The sequence below is a fragment of the Quercus lobata genome, chromosome 2 (genome assembly GCF_001633185.2).
Source record: "Quercus lobata isolate SW786 chromosome 2, ValleyOak3.0 Primary Assembly, whole genome shotgun sequence".
NCBI classification, from domain to species: Eukaryota; Viridiplantae; Streptophyta; class Magnoliopsida; order Fagales; family Fagaceae; genus Quercus; species Quercus lobata.
Window position 1 is genome coordinate 69,595,845 of NC_044905.1, and position 20,720 is coordinate 69,616,564.

Consider the following 20,720-nt stretch of genomic DNA (forward strand, 5'->3'; position numbering starts at 1 on the left):
TTAGCAAAATTTGTCATTAATTACTAGAAAAATAATTTAAATACTTACTTATTATGTCATTGAAGTAACACTAATCACATTAATTGTCTTTTATAGTAAAATTCGTAATAATTTTAGTATTTTTCTAAAGTACAGGAATTGAAGAATGTATTCTTAGTTAAAATTTCTCTACTTTCCCACATGATCCATGAAAGATGAGGTATCATCAATTACTGCAAAATGTATATAAACTTAATTATAACTAATGTAATTTGTATCAGAAATCAATAACATATTACATACACTTCTTAATTTTAAAAAAAATATTCATATAATAAATCAATTGTATCCTAGCATTCATTCTATGATCCACATTTGAAGCTAGCCCTCATGGTATACAAATGAGGGCTCCCTCTTCTACTCTCCCCCACTTTCTTTAAAAAAAAAAAAAAAAACCAAACGAGTCAGACACAAAAAAAGGATGGTACTCTTACTCAAAATGACATTGACAGCTTCGGTTTTACACAATTTTCTCCATTTCAAAACCAACTCAACATGGGCAAGTTGACCCACAAAACCCCATTCGAAACCTTTCTAAAAGACACTTGTAATCTGTAAAGGATTATTATCCATGCAAAAACCCACCTTTTCTGATAAAAATCACACACCCAAATTAGTAGCATCAGCAGCAATTTAAGCCTGTGGCAAGAACTGAGAAATTTGGTGTCTTTAATGGGGATCAAGGTGTTGTTGTGGCTGGTCCTTTTGGCAGGAGTTTTATGTATTGAATCCAAGTTCATGGTGTACAATACTTCCCAAGGCATAGTCCCCGGAAAGCTCAATGTCCATTTGGTTGCTCACACCCACGATGATGTTGGTTGGTTGAAGACAGTTGATCAGTACTACGTTGGCTCCAACAATTCCATCCAGGTCTCTCTCTCTCTCTCTCTCTCTCTCTCTTTCCCCTTTTGTCTTTGTTATGAATTTGATTGAAGATGAAACTTAAACATGTTGTTTCTGGCTGTGTAGGGGGCTTGTGTGCAAAATGTATTGGATTCTCTAGTGCCTGCATTATTGGCTGACCCGAATCGAAAGTTTATCTATGTTGAACAGGCAAGTTTGTTGGTCCAATTGATATTTCTCATTTTAAGGAAACTAAAGTTTTAACCTTTACTGGTTTAATTGATGAAAATCCACACACTTCAGTAATTATGTTGGGCTTTTCTTACTTGGGTCCTATTTGATGGATAATCTAAGATTTAAAATTGCTATTTCTTTTTCTACATTGTCCTGGTAAACAAACAAAGCATCATGGCTTGGTTGGTGGAGAGACTATGAAGAATGCAGGGGACTATGCTGAACTTGCACATAGGAATAGGAGAATCTGAATTTGGGACTGTGAAAGTTTATAAAAAATAATATAAAACCATTTTAATAGCCTTTGAATTATGCCCCATCTCAGTCTCACCAATGCCCTCTCTGCTGTTCTTGAAATCAAACTGTAATATTGCAGTTCATTGAATCACAGTGTTACATCAAATGTCTAGTTTGTCATTAAAAACTAAAAGTGAAGAAACTAAGTGCTAAGAATTGGTTGAACTTTGGTCTATTTTGGTATTTTGGTGTGAAGACACTTTGAGTGCCAATGCAATTCTCTTTCATATACATGGTTGGTACCATCATATATTAGTTTTCTGGTACATATATGAACTGTGTTACCTACCAGCCGTTACATGATGCCATGTGTTCAATTCTTGCCATCTATATGTATTTTGTCCTATATTCAGAACATATAAATTTTATGACCTTTTCTCGTGTTTCATAAATTCAGGCATTTTTCCAGCGCTGGTGGAGAAATCAGGGTGAGAAAATCCAGCATGTGGTCAAGCAGCTACTGAGCTCGGGTCAACTAGAGTTCATGTAACATACTAAGTTAACAAATACATCATGCTATTTTTCCTCTTCTTAAATTTCTGTGGAGGCCTCCCTAGCAAATGCAAGGGGGAGGTTCAACATGAGCTACTGCTCATTGGAATAGGATATAAAATCATTCGTTCATGTTTGCTAACATGGATTGTTTTCAAAAATCTTTTTACCCCCTTGATTCTTATTCAATTTTTATTTTTTTATTTTTATTTTTATTTTATTTTTATATATATATATATATTGCAGAAATGGAGGTATGTGTATGCATGATGAGGCAGCAACACATTACATTGACATGATTGATCAGACAACCCTTGGGCATCGGTTTATCAAAGAGGAGTTTGGTATTGTTCCAAGAATTGGTTGGCAAATTGATCCCTTTGGACATTCTGCTGTGCAAGCTTATTTGTTGGGAGCTGAAGTAAGCCTCTCTTTATATTTAGCTTTGAAGCTTCTTTTGTCATATTCCCTTTCCTGTTCAAAGCATATACAATGTATAAAGTCAAAACTAATCAATAGCCAAATGACTGAAAGAACTTCCATATGCACATCTCTCACAAACATTGGTCAATTTCTGGTATTTGTGCAGCTTGGATTCAACTCACTTTTTTTTGGTCGGATAGATTACCAAGACCGGGCTAAACGCATAAATGAGAAAAGTCTTGAATTTGTCTGGCAGGGTTCCAAGAGCCTTGGTTCATCTGCTCAGGTAAAGAGTGATTTTATTTATTTATTTTTTTTTTTGGGGGGGGGGGGGGGGGGACAGTGCTGGTTTCTCAGTATTTACTTATTTTAGTTTCATTTCTTTGTTTCCTTTGCATTGTTTCTGACTTTTTGTAAGTTTCTTTCTTAAATGCGCAGATTTTTGCTGGTGCATTTCCGAAGAATTATGAGCCTCCACCTGGTGGTTTCTACTATGAAGTTAACGATGATTCCCCAATAGTTCAAGTAAAAATGATGAAAACTTGTTATAGATGCTATCAGCATTTTGAGTATTTACTTGTTTGCAAAGTTAAATTTCATTTCCTCTTTTGATGAAGGATGACATTAATTTGTTCGATTACAATGTTCAAGAACGAGTAGATGCATTTGTTGCTGCTGCAGTATCACAGGTAAATGTGAAAAGCTCTTCACCCTGCATGTGATTATTTTATTTGCGTTCCCATTATTTGGTGGAATTGGTTATACATTTTTCACATTTGCTTTCAAATGATCTTCAATTTTGATGTTTGCATATCTTCTTTCCTCCATCGTGACTGGTGAGGTCTCCTCTTTCTTATTTGAATTTTCACATCTTAAACTATATGGTTGCTGGGACAATGCATTCAATTTGTACTAGTAAGTTTCTGCTTAAGGCCAGTTCTTACCATGAATCATGACTTATTTGTCATCTTGGTAAATGCTAATCTATACTAAACATGACATCACAACCAAGCGTCCTTTTGGAACTTTTACTTGAGGCTCAAAGGCTTTTCAACCTTGGACTTTGCATAGGTGTTGCACCATAAGTTTTGAGTTTGCCTTGTCATCTTTTACTGCTCCTTTTGATTTCTGGAAGTGCGAAATCACCATAGTTCTAAATTATCTATCTGGAGTTACAGCTATTTTAGAAGATGTCCCTTATGCATCAATATGACAATAGAATGTGTTCAAAGCAACGTGGCTTGTTCTTAAAGAATATAGAATTACGTTTTATGAACTTGAACTCCAATTAAGCATTGAAAGCAATTATCTTTTCCCATTTACAAGGGCCTCAGATAGTTTCTAATTGCAATTGTTTCTTTTTCAGGCTAATATAACTCGAACAAATCATATAATGTGGACTATGGGAACGGATTTTAAGTATCAGTATGCACACACATGGTTTCGACAGATGGACAAACTCATTCATTATGTCAATGAGGTGATTGATTGTTAAAACTGCAAAGATGGTTTTCAGCATTATAATTTTATTCCTTTCATGTCTCTACGAAGTCCTTAAGTTGAGGATTGATTGACAGACTCATTATTTAAGTAATAATCTCTGCAATTAATATGCGTGTCTCATGTTTATTCAAGAAAGGAAAATTAGATGATAAGATACTCATTCCAACTAAGATGCATTGTATTTCTGATAAAGGCTGCTGGTAATAATTTATGGAATAATGTTGGTAATCTACTAAAAGGTAAGTGTTAAATTAACAATTCTCCCAAAAGCTTAAACTTTTAGGAAATGGTGAATTTAATCACTTAACCATAATTCTAACAATAAGAATTGAGGAAGCATTGATTTTGTTTCCTGTTTGGAAAATTCAAACATGATTTAGGTTGAATCTGAAGAATAAATGGCATGGTACGGAGATTCTACCTAGTTGAAATACTTTATACTGCTTATATTCATATTAAAATATGGAATTATAGCATTCGGAATATGCAATTGTGCTCAATTTTGGCCTGTATTATATCAGCCTTAAAACTTATTAGGATTGATAAAATATGCAGGATATATAATCTTAAAAGCTGTGCCAGAATTTTTATTTTATTTGTCCCATTTTTATGCATAATTATTCAGGTTTGGCCAATAGGGTTTAACGTTAATCAAACTTGCTATAGTCGTGCTAAATGAGTTAATAGTTCCGTCTCATTAATACATGCCATTCTAAAATAAGATTTAGTTCATACATGTATTTCTTCTTCTCTCTCTCTTTAATGTTGAATTTTTCTTGTGTCAGTAAATTTTTCCTCATCATTTCACATCCTGCGTTTATTTTCTGAATTGTTTTTTGGTTCTAATGGGCTTTCTAGGATGGGCGTGTCAATGCTCTATACTCTACCCCATCCATATATACTGATGCAAAGTATGCTACAGATGAATCCTGGCCAACCAAGACTGATGACTTTTTCCCGTAAGTTTAACATTTGGATGTTATATAACCTATTTTCTTGTTGTTTCTCACTTCAACCTTTTCTTAAAGTTTGAAGCGTGCACCATGCCAGTTATGCAGATAGTGCAAATGCATTCTGGACAGGATACTTTACTAGTAGACCAGCCTTGAAGCGCTATGTCAGAATAATGAGTGGCTATTATCTGGTATCATCTATGTGACTATTTTAGTTTGTTTGATGGATTTTATTTGAACAGTCTAATGACAATTTTAGAGTTTGAGATCTATTTATCTCTAATGAATAATTAGGCTGCAAGGCAACTAGAGTTTTTCAAAGGGAGGAGTAATTCTGGGCCCAATACAAACTCACTGGCAGATGCTTTAGCAATTGCTCAACATCATGATGCAGTTACTGGTACAGAAAAGCAACATGTAGCTAATGATTATGCAAAACGTTTGTCAATAGGGTACACAGAGGTGAGTTTGGCTTAACAATTCAACCATATGTTTTTTTTCAAAGTTTCTCTCTCTCTCTCTCTCTTCCAAGTTTCATTCATTTCTTCAAAATTTATGTGTAGGCTGAGGAATTAGTTGCATCTTCACTTTCTAGCTTGGCTCAGTCTACGTCAAATACTGGATGCAAGAACCCAACTTTGAAGTTTCAACAGGTAAAGTATTATGATCTTCAGCTAGTGAGCTATTTTAATTCATTGCTTAAAGGGCTCATTTTATTGTGGCATTTGTATAGCCATTTGTAGTACCTTGATTTACCTTCTTTAAATTTTGAGTACATTATTAGTTCTCTTGTTATTATGGTACTATTTGGCTGAAATCCTTTATCCTTGCATTTTTCTTTCAATGGCTAAGAGATGGTAATGTTTAGAGGGATAGTTTATCTTTGTATTATTATGGGTTAATTGCAATTTGCCCCCTAAACTATAGGGTCCAGTTCAACCTCCACACTAACTCTAAATATGAGCAATGTCCCTCCTGATTGATTGATAATGGGAAAAATGTCCTCTGCAGTTTGAAAATTCTGTTCAATTTAAAATTTTAAACTGAAAATTAAATTGTCTTGAAACTTTTTGTTCTAATATTTGTATATTAGCTTTTTGTTCTTTTATTTTTGGCTAATTTTACATAATGCTAACTTCTTTAGGGCATAAATGCTTGTAACAACTAACAAGGCATTTAATGATTTAATTATTGACATTCTTGTCAAAGAATAATTTTGCAGGAAACATTTAAAAAAAAAATTGAAAATCAAGCTAAAAATTGTTTTGACATATGGATTGTGTTTGTACTCTTCTCTCCTTTTATTATCTTCTTATTTTTTTTTTCTTTTTCTAGTGCCCACTTCTGAATATAAGTTACTGTCCTGGATCAGAAGTTGATCTGTCTCAAGGAAAAAAGTTGGTAAGGAAAATATTTTTCCCATATTATGTTCTTTCTCCTTGCAATAATTATGATTGTTTCTATTCCATTTAGATAAATACCATTTTTTGGTGTCTTCTTATCTTTGTAGGTAGTCGTGGTCTACAATTCTCTTGGATGGAAGAGGAACGATGTAATTCAAATTCCTGTGAGTACTTCCATTCTTATAACAGTGTCTTGTGTTTTGTATATGTGAATGCCCACTTGTATGTGTATGAAACACTTTCAAAATGTGAACCAGGACCAGTTGAATGTAAGGTTAGTAATTGATGACTTCATCGATATCTGAAATGTCTCTCTCTCTCTCTAGGGAATAATTCTTTATTTTAAAGGTAAAATGAGAGGCCTCAGTATTCCATGACGACAGTAGTTCTTTGGGGTGTATGTGTGTGTGAGTGCATCCCATGTATTTTCCGATATGTCTGGGAGTATTTGTACCATGGCAATCCCATTGTTTCATCATTATCAAACATGTTCCATTGTAAATATAGATTGGCATAACTTTTATTCCTACTTACAAGATCTTACTTTCTTTAGGTTATCAATGAAAATGTTACTGTTTATGACTTTGAGGGGAGAGAAATTGAATCGCAACTTCTTCCTCCTGCCAGTGCCTATGTGGACTTAAGGAACTACTATGTTAGGGCATACTTAGGTCAAAGTCCAACTGAGACACCCAAGTATTTGCTTGCATTTTCAGTGTCTGTACCACCACTTGGTTTCAGCACATACACTATTTCAAGTGCCAAAAAGCCAGGTCTGCTTGTATTATTGCAATAGATATACCTTCTGATTATTTTTAAAAAGTGGAAAAACCTGAAATCCATTCTTCAAGGAACCAATATAAGTTTTTGAATTGTTCTTACCTCTTGGTTGTAGGTACGGGTTCAACCAGATCATCCGTACACAGGTTTCAGAATAGTAAAAAATATACTGTTGAAGTTGGACAAGGAAACTTAAAGCTTACCTTTTCCACCGATCAAGGAAAGATGATAAATTATGTTAATAGCAGAAGCTTGGTATGTAATGTACCTGACAGTTCTATAATCACTTGTTTCTTGAAATTTATGCTTACATTTTCCACCTCCATGAATTTTTTCAAAATTTTGTTTTCTTAGCTATGATCAAAAGCAAAATGAATGACTTTGTTGTTGCTGCATTTTTTAATAGTTCATTTTCCTTACCCCTTCTGCCCTCCCCCCATTCCCAAAATAAAATATATACCAAAAAAAAAAAAAAAAAAAAAAAAAGCAGGAAAATGTATGATCCTGTAGCTAATGCACTTGGTCATAACTTTTGAAGGTTGAGGAATCAGTTGAACAATCTTATAGTTATTACTCTGGATATAATGGAAGTGACAAAGATCCTCAGGTACACTTAAGTTCATCTTGTGTTACATATCTCTCTCAACCTTTCTTTTATTTATGTTTTGAAATTGCATGACTTAAAATTTGAAAGAGTTGTTGAGTTATCCCTTTCCGAGTTATTTTTCAGAATTCTGGGGCATATGTCTTCCGCCCAAATGGCACATTTCCCATAAAGCCTGAAGGACAGGTGTGTGATGCCTTCTGATATTTATTCTCTATGGAAAACTAATAATCATGGTAATCTCAATTTGAAGCTGCTAAGAGCAACTGCATCAGAGGTTGCAAAATTGTGCAAAATACAAAAAGTGGTTAATTTTACACATTTTAAAAAAAAAACACCCACATCAGTGCTTGCAAAATTGTGCATATATACAAAAGTGTTACAGTAACTGTATATATATGCACGGTTATTGTAGCTTTGCATTTAATATTTTACTATTTGTTTCTCTCTTCTTCACCTCACTCTCTCTTTTGCATCATTGAAGGAAATAATAAAAAAATGTAAAAGAATAAATATTTTATTGGATAAATGTTTAGAATAGATAAACTGACGTGGGTGTTTTGTAAAAGTGGGTGTGTAAAATTAAAAAAGTATGTTTTGTTTGCAAAATAGACAGAAATTTTACACCCTCTGATGCGGTTGTTCTAAAAGTTTCAGGTTGCTTTGACTGTTCTGCGTGGACCAGTTGTAGAGGAAGTACATCAGCAAATCAATCCGTGGATATATCAGGTGCCTTGCTTGTTATGATTTCTGTCTATGCATTATGTTTTTCCTCAAACACCTTTTTCCTTTGTTTCAGCACTGTGAACATTACTATTGCATGCTGAAGATAATGACAATATATATATTTTTAATTAACAATGAGTAGTCACTTCTAAATTTCAACTAAAGCTTATCATTTGGATTAAAAGTTAAATTTCTTGTACTTATGGCCTTGTGCACAGTTTCAGCGATTAGGAAAGAAATGCTATTTCAGGTGCAACTAATTATGAGTGCTTTTGTAACTTCAGGGAATCTGCTGTTGTAGTTATATGTGTTCAGAAGCTTAGATATTGCATATACGAATTTTTTGTTTCTCTTGATTTCGATTGAGTGTGCTTCATATGATTCATACCCATTAAAGAAAAATCTTTGTTCAGAAGCTTTTAGCAAATACACCATAACATAAGTGTGTCATGTACTCATGTTTGTAGGTTTGGTTTGAAGCCATGAAATGTGACAGTAAAATGAAAACATAGAGCAAAAATTTGTTATCATTGTTATGTACACCTTTATGTTCCAGCTCTAACTGCCCTTATGCACTGATCATGGTTGGGCTATAACTTAAAAAATTGATTGCAACTTAGACAATTAATGAAGCATTTTGAAGTAGGATCATTCATTATCCTTTTTACTAATATTGTTGTTAGAATAAATGCTAGCACGCAATATCTTTAATATTTACTAAATAAAGATTCAGTTTCCCTGTTGCTAGTAATGTTATGTAAAAATGTGTTTGCAGACAACCAGACTTCACAATGGGAAAGAGCATGCTGAAGTCGAGTTTATTGTAAGCTTTACCTGATAACTCATTTTGTGTTGTTTATTGGTGTTATTGCTTTAGTTTTTATTATTGTTATCCACCTCATCTGGTTGGTGGAGAGAATCAAGCACTTAGGGGGGTGGGGGACCTTGATTTCATTTGTTGGGTTGTTGGATATTAATGTTTAGCTCTGCATCTTATGTGCTGGATAATCCTATGGTGGTTATATGAAATAATTTTTAATATCAGGTTGGACCTATTCCTATTGATGATGGAATTGGCAAAGAAGTTGCAACTCAAATTACAACTTCCATGGTTACGAACAAAACATTTTACTCAGATTCTAATGGACGTGATTTTATCAAAAGGGTATGTTGCTTACATGCCATTATATGTCATCTTTAACATGTAAGTTTGTGTGCATCAGGATGCTAAGAATGGTTTCCAACTTGAACCTCCTCAAGTTTCTTTATATGTCTCTTTATACCAGCGTTGGTGGTGTTTATATGTCCCTATATATCATGAGTAACATAGATAAGAACTTCTTGGTGTTTATGTTATCAATATCATGTTCATTTTCCAATATCCTCTTAAAATGATCTAAAGCATTTATGTCATTTGCAGATTCGTGATTATAGAACAGACTGGGACTTGGAAGTGAACCAACCTGTTGCCGGAAATTATTATCCAGTATGTTCATTTTTCAATAAATATATTGCCCAACTTTTTTGGTTTATTTTTTTTTGGGTGGCTGTACTCCTGGTGTATACTTAAATTGTGCTTGCCAATTTTTGGTTGTACTGGTGGGCACTCCTGGTGTATACTTAAATTGTGCTTGCTAATTATTTGTTGTACTAGTGGGCTGATGCGGGAGATGCAAGAAGATTTTTATTTAGTATTATTTATGTTTGCCAGTCAATTTTATTTTTATGTTTTAGGTCCTAGTAGTTTATTAGGCTATTAGAATGCTAATTTGGAAGCAAGGTTATTTTGTAATAAGGCATTTAGGGTTTCCTAAGCCAATTAGAACTAGGGTTTAGCAATCATTTATAAGAAACTTATTGTACTCCTTGAGAAGATAGATGATATTTTGATGAATGAAAAAAATGGTCTTTTGGTCTGGTGCTAACTCCAGTTCCACCCTAGGTGCTGACTCCTAGTGGTTTTCCCACTTGGTGTTGACTCCTAGTTGGGCCTAAGTGCAGACTTTTAGGTTATATCCCGTTATTTTCTCGTTGTTTAATTTTGTTTTGGTTGTCTTGCATCATGGGCTTAGTTATATTTTACTACTACTATTATCCTTCAGAGACCTTGATTATGACCACTATGAATCCAGTGAGTATTTTAAAACAGTGTGTTCTGCCTATAGCTGACAGACACACTGATGACATCTCTTTCATAAGCAGGATAAAATGAATGTGCCTGCGGTGAAATTTGATGTTTTTGTACACAATGATTCTTTTAGCTCATCCATACATTTCTACATGAATTTAAGCCCCATTATAATAAAGTAGTCAAAGAAAATTACAATCAGTAATTCTATCCTTGCCTTTTGCTTGATACATCATCTAAATTGTCCTTTCAGATTAATCTTGGGATTTACATGCAAGATAATGAGAAGGAATTTTCAATTTTGGTGGATCGGTCTTTAGGGGGATCCAGCATAGTGGATGGACAAATGGAGCTGATGCTTCACAGGTATGTTTTGTCTTCCATGTTAATTTCGTCATGGTTTATATGCATGCTAAAAGGATTGGTATTTCATTGGTGTGCACAACTCCGAAGGGAGATCTTATTTAAAAGAATGACGGACCTTACAGCTATTTTTAAAGGCAATAAATAACTGTTGTGCACTTTAATAGCATTACTTAAATGGTAATGCATAAATTCATGATTAATCTTTTCATGTACCATATGTAATCAGAAACATTATTGAGAGTTTCTCTCATTCATCTTACTTTACAGGAGACTACTACTTGATGATTCAAAAGGTGTTGCAGAGGCCTTAAATGAAACAGTCTGTGTTCTTAATAAATGCACTGGACTAACAGTAAGTACATGCTACCCATTGGAACTCGTTTTCAGCAATTAGCTGGCATGTTGGATTAAAACTGTCACCATAGGTGATTTAATTAGTCAACTTTACTACTCACTCAACAATTAATCTCAGAAAATTCCTGGCTATTGTCCATTGTATTTTAGAGCCAGAAATTGGCATCTGTGTCAAGAATTTTCTATCCTATTATGTGGTTAACTTATTTTCAATTAGTAAGTTATAGCATCCGTATAGCGTATATTATTCCTGAGAATGTTGCTTTCAAAGATTTTCACATTGCCTTTAATAGCAAGTCATGATTCCAATGATATTTTGAATTCAATCTCTCCTATGTAATGTGATATGAAGTATTTGCTGAAAATTTTAGCATTCAGTTCTTACTTACTGATGACTTTTACAGATCCAAGGAAAATTTTATTTCCGATTTGACCCACTGGGAGAGGGTGCCAAGTGGCGTCGAACTTTTGGCCAGGAAATATATTCTCCACTCTTGCTAGCCTTTGCTGAACAGGTGAAATTGGAAAAGAAAAGATTTGAGCTTATTTATTTTAGTCTTCCGATTTAGTTAGTTACCAAAATAAGGGAGAAAAAAGGTAGGTAGTGTCTGAAAAAGGTAATTCTCTATTTGCAGGATGGTGATAATGGGATGAGTTCTCATGTAGCCAGTTTTTCAGGGATTGATTCCTCATACAGCTTGCCTGATAATGTTGCTCTAATAACTCTCCAGGTACTTGACCACTTGAGGCTGTTCTTTTTAGTTCCATTTTATTTATCGTTTCATTGTAATGTTATTTTGGAAAGTATAAGACAAGAAACAGAAACCAGTTATCAAAGAAGTGTTAGACCTCAACAGCTAACTCAACAGTGGGGCCGAATATAAGCAGTTTGGTATTTCCTTTCTCTTCTCATTTTGATTTTTCTTCCCCCGAATTATGCAGGAGCTTGATGATGGAAAAGTTCTCCTTCGATTAGCACATTTATATGAGGTTTAACTCTCTCTTACATATTCTGCTCAATGACGTTTTGTGTGCGCTCTACAGTACTTCATTTGTTTAGATGAATGCTCCTTCAAATATTAATATTTTTTTTGATTGGTTTGTTCAAACTATGCAAGATTGGAGAGGACAAGAATCTTTCTGTAATGACAAGTGTAGAGCTTAAAAGGCTGTTTCCCGGAAAGAAGGTAGAAACATGAGTCTCATGACACTATCCAGGCGTCTTTGTTAACTCCACTTTATAGTTTTGTCTCCATAATAATGTCTACTTGTATTATGTCTGTTTCAGATCGGTAAAGTGACAGAGACAAACTTATCTGCCAACCAAGAAAGAACAGAAATGGAGAAGAAGAGACTCGTTTGGAAAGTAGAAGGGTCTTCTCAGGAAGAAAACAAGGTTGTGAGGGGTGGACCTGTTGATCCTGCTAAACTGGTTGTAGAACTAGCCCCCATGGAAATCCGCACCTTTGTTATTGACTTCAATCCAGAGTCCCTCCGTTATGTATTTGATGCATAAAAATAAGAAATGCCCCATGACATGAGGTCCTTACAAGACATTTGCTTTGTGTTGTACCATAATCCACAATCTACTTGAGCTCCATTTCAGTTGTATAGTATTTTAGTCCCCAAGACTAATTATTGCACAATGACTCTTTACCCACGTGTATCAATAAACAAGATTAATTACCTCAATCTCTATGCTTTATGTGTGTCATAGCAAGGTTGCATGTCTTGTGGATGTGAGTCTAGTGTAAATAAGTAGACATTTTTCTGTATCATCAGAATACTGAATACATGATCGGAATCATCGGATCCAATCATATTGTTTTGCACTCAAGAATATTTTAGCTATTTTCCCATTGATTAATGTCGAACTTATCAGCTCTTCTGGTCCATAAGAAATCAAAATGAACTCAGCCCTTTACCACTGAAGAGAAAATGAGTCAAAATCACCTTTTTAATTCTTATAGGTTAATAAAATTTCCATTTTCTGCAATGAAAGATCAGTCAGACTGAAAATGGTTCCCCATCACAATGTTAGGGGCACTATTTTTTTTAACCTTCAAAAAAAACTTATTGTTATCTGAATTCAAACTTAAGGTATCTATTTTATGACAATGTTTTAGATTTTTTATTTTTATTTTGTTATATATTTTTTAGGATATGAACTTATGAGATTGGCATTATAACAATATTTCTTTATTATAAGGTTAAAACACTAATGAATTTTTAATGTAGGAGATTTAAAACTAAGTATTTTGTTGTATGATTATAAACTTTAACAATTGAGTTTAAAGAAACTAACATTAGTTCGTAAAAAAAGAAACTAACATTAGAGAAACCATAATTCACAACTGTTGTAGTGTAATATCATTTTTACATCCCTATTATCTTAAATCTTATAGTTTAATGACTTAACAAAATAAAATATAATAAAAAAATTATTATGACTTTTGAGCGAAGTTTGTGGTGTGCCTTTGTGTTAAAAGTTAGTACTCATTTTCCTTCTTTTTTGTGTATGTGTTTGTTTCTCAAAAATAAAATAAAAAACTAATATAATAAAAAAAGTAAGAATTTAAAATCTATAGACACTACAAATAAATTGGATTTAGGCCGTGTTTGTAAAACATCACAAAAAATGAAGAAAAAGTTGATGAGACACAAATGGTCTATCGCGGCGTTTTTATTGCGACGGTTATATGCCCAGTGGCAATTGAAGAAAACGCCGCGAAAAAAAAAGGCCTAGTAAGCTTTAAAGTAACAAATTAAAATTAAAGTTTTGAAAACCGTAACAAGTTAAATTAAACAATTAACCTATATTAAAAATTTAAAAACACATGGAATTTTACTTAAATAAGTTGAGATTTAATTTATTATAATAATTTGAGGAAAAGGTAACAGATTAAATTAAAAAATTAACCTATATTAAAAATTTTAAACACCTCTTAAAAAAAAAATTTAAACACAAATGGAATTTTACTTAAATAAGTTGAGATTTAATTTGTTATAATTTTTAAAAAGAAGTACTACACCCACAATATTTTTACAATAAATATTGAATAGTAAGTTGATACTAGTTCTAATTTGAACTAATCATTGAAATTTTACTCTCTTTTTTTCCACTGGTAACAATTTGCCAATTAAATTTTGTTAAGAAAATATTGTAAACATAACCTTTATAATTTTTATTTAAAACCATTCAAGTATTTTTTTTCTTAATTGAAATTGAAATAAGGAGAGAGAGGATGGGTATATCCGTAAGTACAGGTAGGTGCTGAATATATTCGGTGAAAGATGCGGCAGCAAAGAAGTAGATACTCCAAACAAAGAAAAACGCGAACCTTTTTTTTAGATTATTAATTGTGATTAAAAAAAAAAAAAAAAAAAAAAAAAAAAACCGAGAGACAATAAAAATCAATGTTTGTTATTACTACAAAGCTAAAAGGCGCAACAACAATACAATCGAAACGAAACCGCAACAGGTCTCTCTTCTGACTTTTGTTTCTCTCCTATCTCCCACAAAGTACTTTCGAAGATTTTCATGTCCATCTTGCCCAACAATACTCAAGGTTCTACGTCGTCGTTTTCCTCTTCTTCAATCTCTCCTAACCCTAATTCCCAACATGGAAATCCAACACCAACGCACTTATTTCAATCTCAATCTCAATCTCCATCCGCTCTTTCCCGCCAATTTGGATCGCTCCAGATCTCCGACTCTCTCTCTCCAATTCCTATGTCCTCCCTTAATTCAGGTTTTAATTTTTAATTTTTTTTTTCTAATATGTATTTCGTAATGTTTGAATTGTTGGAATTTAACGTGAATTGTTGTGCTTTGCTTTTTATTTTCTGTTCTAAAATGGCCAATTGAGGTTAAGAGGGTCAGCAGAGTTGAGTTTCTTGCTTTTTCTTTCATAACTTTAACGGTAATTCAAATAACACTAATAAAAGCCTAATGAATCTTTTAAGCTTGTTTTATGCATATATGATTAGAAATTAGAGTACACTGTAGAGGGTTTTTATTTTTATTTTTTGGGTAAATGGGTTTTTGAGTTTGTGAATTGTGATGGTGTTTGATATTTAACTGCTACATGTTTAGTTATTAAAATGTGTGTTTGTGTGTGTGTGTGGCAGGGCCGTTGGTTTCAGCTGCAGAGGCTTCTGGTGGATCTTCCAAAAAGGTATATTTGGTTTTAGTTGTTTCAGCTTTTTTTTTTTTTTTTTTTTTTTTTTTTTTTTTGTGTATCGATGTAAATGTGTATTTTTATACAATGCCCATGTAGAATCAATGAAGCTTCTTTGTAATGTGTGATTAGATTAGTAGTTAGTTGGTCTAATATGGTATTATGAAACGAAGATGGAACTGGAAGTTGTGGCAATTTTCAATCTTTTTTAGTGATTGTCGAAACTGACATTGGGCATCCTCTCTTGTTTTTCTTGTTTCCATAGGTGACTGAATTAGGGACACCAAATGGTAAGACAAGTTTTTCTCATCAAAATAGTGACACAAATTCCCAGTGTCACTCAGGTGGACGAGAGGTTGGATCCTGTCAGTCCAGAGGGAAGATGTCAGGAAACATCGGTTCTCCTCGCAACCAGCAGAATACTGGGTCTTCAAACTCTCATGGAAGCACAGTGCATTTATCGGGTAGAAAAGCCCAGTTGATGAATGGTAACCACTTGCTGAATTTTCATTATGACCCCATTTCTCGTCCTCAACATCAACCAAGGGCTCCTCCGCCAAGAAGGCAGCAGAAGACAAGGCCATACAACAAAGATCTATTTCTTCAGGCAAATTACAAATTCGTGGTGTTAGATTCTGGAAATTATACACCTGAATCGATGGATCCAGATAAAATGTTGAGGTGGGAGGATATAATATGTGTAAGGTATTCGACCCCATTTCTGGTACAGTGTCCAATTTGTTTGGAGTCTCCTCTATGTCCACAAATTACCTCATGTGGGCACATCTTTTGTTTCCCATGTATTTTACAGTACTTGTTAATGGGTGAGGAGGATAATAAAGGTAACAGCTGGAAAAGATGTCCATTATGTTTTGTGATGATATCACCAAAGGATTTATACACCATCTACATTGAAAATGTCAAGCAATCTTGTGTGGGTGATACAGTAGAGTTCATGCTTTTGACTCGACAGAAGGATTCATTTACTCCATCACATAAAAGTGAGCAAGAGACGGATGAAATCTATGATCCCTTTTCTAAGTTTACATTTACTTCAGATGTGGATCTCTCAGTCAGAAAAGCAATATCTGATCTGGATAGTTGGTTAGTTAGAGCAGATTCGGGGCTTGTTGATGACTTAGAGAAGCTTCCATATGTGTGTGCTGCAATGGAGCAATTAGAACAGAGGAAGAAGTATTGGAATGACCTACGGGCTTGTGACAGAAATAAATCATTTAAAATTACCGATCATGAAGCATGTGGTTGCAGTGAAACTGTGTCTGCTGATGTAAATGACCAAATCAAGTGGTCAGATAATTTGATACTAGAAAAGTCAAATGGAGGGGCTTGGTTTGATCAAACTACGGTTGAGAATGAATTGTTGGAAGGGAAAGACACACTTCTATCTTCCTCATATGAGGAAAGGCACTCAAATGACTCTGGAGATGGAAAGGACAAGAACTCGTACAATTTCTACCAGGTTACTGATATTCACATATCATTTTCTTCTTTCTTTGTTTTCTACCATTATCTGGTCATGAAGAAAAGAGTTGTTCAGTTTTAGGCAAATCAGTTTTATGTGGAATTAGGTACATGGTGTGGACTGTGGACCTTATGGTATGGATCTAATAAATTGTTCAATTTATATGTAGGACTTCATAAATTCAGTTTTGATCATTTATGGAATTATTTAGCTGCCATAGTCTTGCTGAAGCTATCTGAAGATTAGAGCACAATATTTAAACATACTGTCTCTTTATTCAGGCCTGACCATTTGCAGGATCGTGTCTCTTTAATCAAATTCAAGAGAGGTTTAAAATAGTAATGTTGAATAAATGTGTTGAAAATGGGAAAGAACATATATTGGCCATTCTCAAAATAGAAAAGGATTTTGTACAAATTTTAAATCCATTGGGTTTCATCTTTTTTTACTATTAGTTAGACAAAAACTTTAGATAAAAAATGGGTTTTGAATCTTTAGCACAATCTGTAACTCAGAATAGATCTAAAATTAGAAAGGAAAATCTGTGGAGGTGTTTCTCGCTTGCAGTTATTTAACGGTTACCATGGCCAAATTTCTTGAGTAGCTTATATTAATGAGCACCTTAAAATGAAAATTTTATTGAATAAGACTACTTTGTGTATATGAAATGAACTTATGAATACAAAGAAGTAAAGAATTACAAAAGGTTAGGTACCTAGAAAGATAACGTTCTATTAGTCCCTGCTAATTGCTATTCAATATCATTTATCAACAATCATGTGATATTCCCACGTTTTCTGATTTTATGATTGACATTTGACCTTTGTCATAGGTTTTTTTTTTGAGCAAATACCTTTGTCATAGTTTGTGTTGTCTGCTTGTGCCTGTTTCAGGCATCTGATGGTCAGCACCTCATTCTTCATCCACTAAACATGAAGTGTCTTCTACACCATTACGGGAGTTATGATATGCTTCCACACAGGTTTGGGGGAAAAAAACTGAATTATGTTCTTTACTGTGTGATTAGAAGCGTTTGAAAATTATTATGAAGAGTTTTTTGATATCCTTCCCACTCCCACAGGAAAAAAGAATTTTTGTCTAGAATGAAGAACTTCTTAAAACATTGTAATTTAAATTGCATCTGCAAAATAAGATTCTTGTATCTTATGCTAATTTTGAACCTTCATCATACTTAACTTACAATTCCCATTGTTGCACTTGTGTCAGAAACTATAAGATATCTGTCTCACTGGTAGTTGGGAGGATTTAATATGTTTATGCAAATACATGTGAAGATTTTTCATTAGATCTTCTGGGCGTTAGGCTGAAAATAATTAAAACTTAGAAAATGATGTCACTAAAGTATAAATTACTTCTTTTTAACTGAAGTACTTTTGTCAATGGGCTTTTTGATAAGTTTTTAATTGCAGAATAAGTGGAAGGATTTTACAATTGGAGACAGTCACCCAGTCTGAGGCCATAAGAAGGCGCTATCGTTACTTAAGCCATTTTTCTCTAACAACAACATTTCAGGTACTTTTCTACCTACATTTTTTCTCCATCAATTATTCATGTGGTTTGTTTATTATTTCTAATTGTTAGCCACTTTTTTTTTTTCCTTTCAGTTTTGTGAAATTGATCTGAGTGAGATACTACCTCCTGATGCCCTATATCCATTCTTGGATGAAATAAAGAAGCGTGAAAAGCAGAGGAAACAACTTGTCAAGAAGGTAGCATCACCTGTTCTGCATTATGCTTATGTTTTTGGACACTTCATCTATATCTTTTTTGTTCTTTGCTAGGCTAAATGAATTTATGTCCATTATGCAGACACATACCCTCTTATAATTTATAGATTTATTACATGAAAAGTCATAAGGTGAGGAGCACAGTATGCACTGTAAAACCTAAGGTGGGCAATTTTATAACAAAGAAATTCCCATGGGTATAATGTCCCGTTGTTAGAGTTTTTTCTAAAATGTCGGATGGCATATATTGTTACATTGTAGTTTATGATGGAGCTTTAGGGAATGAAGGTTTGATCTCTTTGTTCTCAATGTTGATTTTTTTGTGCTTGCCTAAGTTGCCTCTCACCCATGCACACACAAAACATAGAAAAAAAAAAAAAATCTAAAGCACTGTCTGTTTTGTTGGTTGAGTTCTTTCCAGATTGTTTTGTTTTATTTATGTTGGGGGGAGTTTAACATGAATTTGTCCATTCTTTCCCAATTATATGTGATTTTATTTCTAGGAGCGGAGGGAGAAAATTAAGGCTGAAGCTGCTACTGCATATACTGTGCCTGAAATATACAGTTTTGGACAGTCCATTCATGTTGACTCCCCTACGTTTTCCATGGATGACTTTGAAGGTAATCAGCTAGATCTCTGTTAGAAAATGTGCAGACTATACTATTGGTGATGACCAGAGTAAAATTATTGCCTTTTGAGTTCTCTTCTGTGCAAAACATGAGGTGACACAATTTTTGGCTTATGAAAATTTTTTCTGGGGTTCCTGAATTTATGTCTTACCTGAAAGTAGAAAATCCTACTGGCTGTATTGGGAAATCTTACAACAATGGTAATTTAATTTCTAGCATCTGGACCTTCTAACCAATTAGAAAGGATGTGTAGTTGTGAAATTCAACTGGAGATCCTGATGGCTGTTTTAATCTGTGGCATTACCTTTTTTCTTCTGTGATTTCAGTTTACATTTCATTAGTTTAAACCCATTTATTAATTCTCATCTTCACGTTGTCATAGCTTTGGGAAGTTCTCCTGTGACATCATCAAGCCCTCCAACTGTCGGGGAAAGGAAACTGTTTTCGAATGTTACTAGGCTTGGTTTTGCTGCTGCGCATGATTCTCCAGCTCTGAAAATACAAGAACCCAATTCTCTGCCTGACAAAGGAGTGACAAGCAATCCTTCTGGTATAGATGGTATTTCCCTAATGCAATTAGAATGAGCTTTGGCTCTTAGATTCAAATGTTATGCAAGAACCCTCTAACTTACATCATTGGAAGGATCATTAGTAGCCTAGTAAACTAGTTTTTTATTTTATTTTACCTGATGTCAGGGTTGAATCCAACACCCCCTCCACCCCCCAAATTGTAATTATCGAATTTATAAAAAGTAGTGACTGTTAAAAATCTGTTTCTGGGAAATTTCAGTGCCCTGATTTTTGGACCTCTTTGTTTCCGTAGGTTCAAAGAGTGCAGGCACACCCTCTTTTGTCAATATAATATCGAGAGGAAAGTCTGCTGAAACTTTGGATGGGCCCAAGATGACTGAATTGGGGAAGAAAGGAAAGAAACCAAGTCGAGTACTTTTGTCAACCGCTGGTGGTCGTCGATATTGATTGCTTTGGTGCTAACTATGAAACCTTTAATGTAAATGCATGGTTTTATTTTAATTGGAGTATAATTTAGTACCTTGTAAATTCCAGCACTTACAATAATGTTATTGTAATTGGGATTATTATAAATGTTCTCTGCAATGCAATATAATCGTGGAAAAATAAATTAAGCGACTTAGCTAAGGTGCTTGTAAGAATTCGCCAATTCTGATGCAGATTTTAAAAAGAACACTTCAAAACCCCAATTTTGTTTTGTTATTCTTATTTTTGTGGTGTGGTGGATTTCCTATGCTATGAGAGGGAGGATGCATATATCAAATGTATGAGAATGAGACACCTTTTCGGCTTTGGAGGGTTTTGAAGCAACTCACTATATGCTCTTATTATGTAAACAAAACATTAATACAATACAGTTGATGATCCGATCTGCAAAGCCCATGATTGGGAATTGTTTGATCATCTTTCTCCAAGGATGAGGTGAAACAGAATCTCCAGCAACAACTGAGACTGTCTGCTGAAGGATTTGCCATTCCATTTTGGTAGAGTTTGGGACAGATG

The 20,720-nt window shown here is 34.0% G+C and overlaps 2 protein-coding genes across 3 annotated transcripts; both read left to right on the forward strand.

Moving 5' to 3' along the window:
- Positions 1-443: 443 nt before the first annotated feature.
- LOC115976358 (probable alpha-mannosidase At5g13980) lies at positions 444-12,877 on the forward strand. The gene is made up of 29 exons (XM_031097588.1): positions 444-909; positions 1,009-1,092; positions 1,811-1,899; positions 2,152-2,326; positions 2,495-2,614; positions 2,767-2,853; positions 2,946-3,017; positions 3,695-3,808; positions 4,690-4,790; positions 4,882-4,975; positions 5,079-5,246; positions 5,348-5,437; positions 6,120-6,185; positions 6,295-6,351; positions 6,741-6,960; positions 7,083-7,222; positions 7,506-7,574; positions 7,698-7,757; positions 8,229-8,300; positions 9,073-9,120; positions 9,343-9,462; positions 9,718-9,783; positions 10,679-10,791; positions 11,059-11,143; positions 11,550-11,660; positions 11,781-11,876; positions 12,088-12,135; positions 12,264-12,332; positions 12,434-12,877. The coding sequence occupies exons 1-29, from the start codon at positions 712-714 to the stop codon at positions 12,659-12,661; spliced, it is 3,060 nt and encodes a 1,019-aa protein (XP_030953448.1). The 5' UTR covers positions 444-711; the 3' UTR covers positions 12,662-12,877.
- Positions 12,878-14,548: 1,671 nt separating this feature from the next.
- LOC115976359 (RING finger protein 10) lies at positions 14,549-20,356 on the forward strand. Of its 2 annotated transcripts, none has more exons than XM_031097589.1 (9): positions 14,549-14,897; positions 15,277-15,323; positions 15,592-16,806; positions 17,703-17,791; positions 18,240-18,342; positions 18,435-18,539; positions 19,061-19,178; positions 19,570-19,746; positions 20,011-20,356. In XM_031097589.1, exons 1-9 carry the CDS (start codon positions 14,687-14,689, stop codon positions 20,163-20,165), a joined length of 2,220 nt encoding a protein of 739 aa, XP_030953449.1. In that variant the 5' UTR covers positions 14,549-14,686; the 3' UTR covers positions 20,166-20,356. The 2 variants fall into 2 exon arrangements, with proteins under 2 accessions (XP_030953449.1, XP_030953450.1); XM_031097590.1 differs by having other exon boundaries at positions 19,570-19,737.
- Positions 20,357-20,720: the final 364 nt, after the last annotated feature.

Coding starts and splice junctions, on each gene's coding strand:
- LOC115976358 (XM_031097588.1), top strand. CDS start 712: ATGGGGATCAAGGTGTTGTTGTGGCTGGTCCTTTTGGCAGGAGTTTTA. Junction 1,900..2,151: donor TCGGGTCAACTAGAGTTCAT/GTAACATACTAA, acceptor TATATATTGCAG/AAATGGAGGTATGTGTATGC. Junction 12,136..12,263: donor GATTAGCACATTTATATGAG/GTTTAACTCTCT, acceptor AAACTATGCAAG/ATTGGAGAGGACAAGAATCT.
- LOC115976359 (XM_031097589.1), top strand. CDS start 14,687: ATGTCCATCTTGCCCAACAATACTCAAGGTTCTACGTCGTCGTTTTCC. Junction 18,540..19,060: donor GGAAACAACTTGTCAAGAAG/GTAGCATCACCT, acceptor TTTTATTTCTAG/GAGCGGAGGGAGAAAATTAA. Junction 19,747..20,010: donor CAATCCTTCTGGTATAGATG/GTATTTCCCTAA, acceptor TTGTTTCCGTAG/GTTCAAAGAGTGCAGGCACA.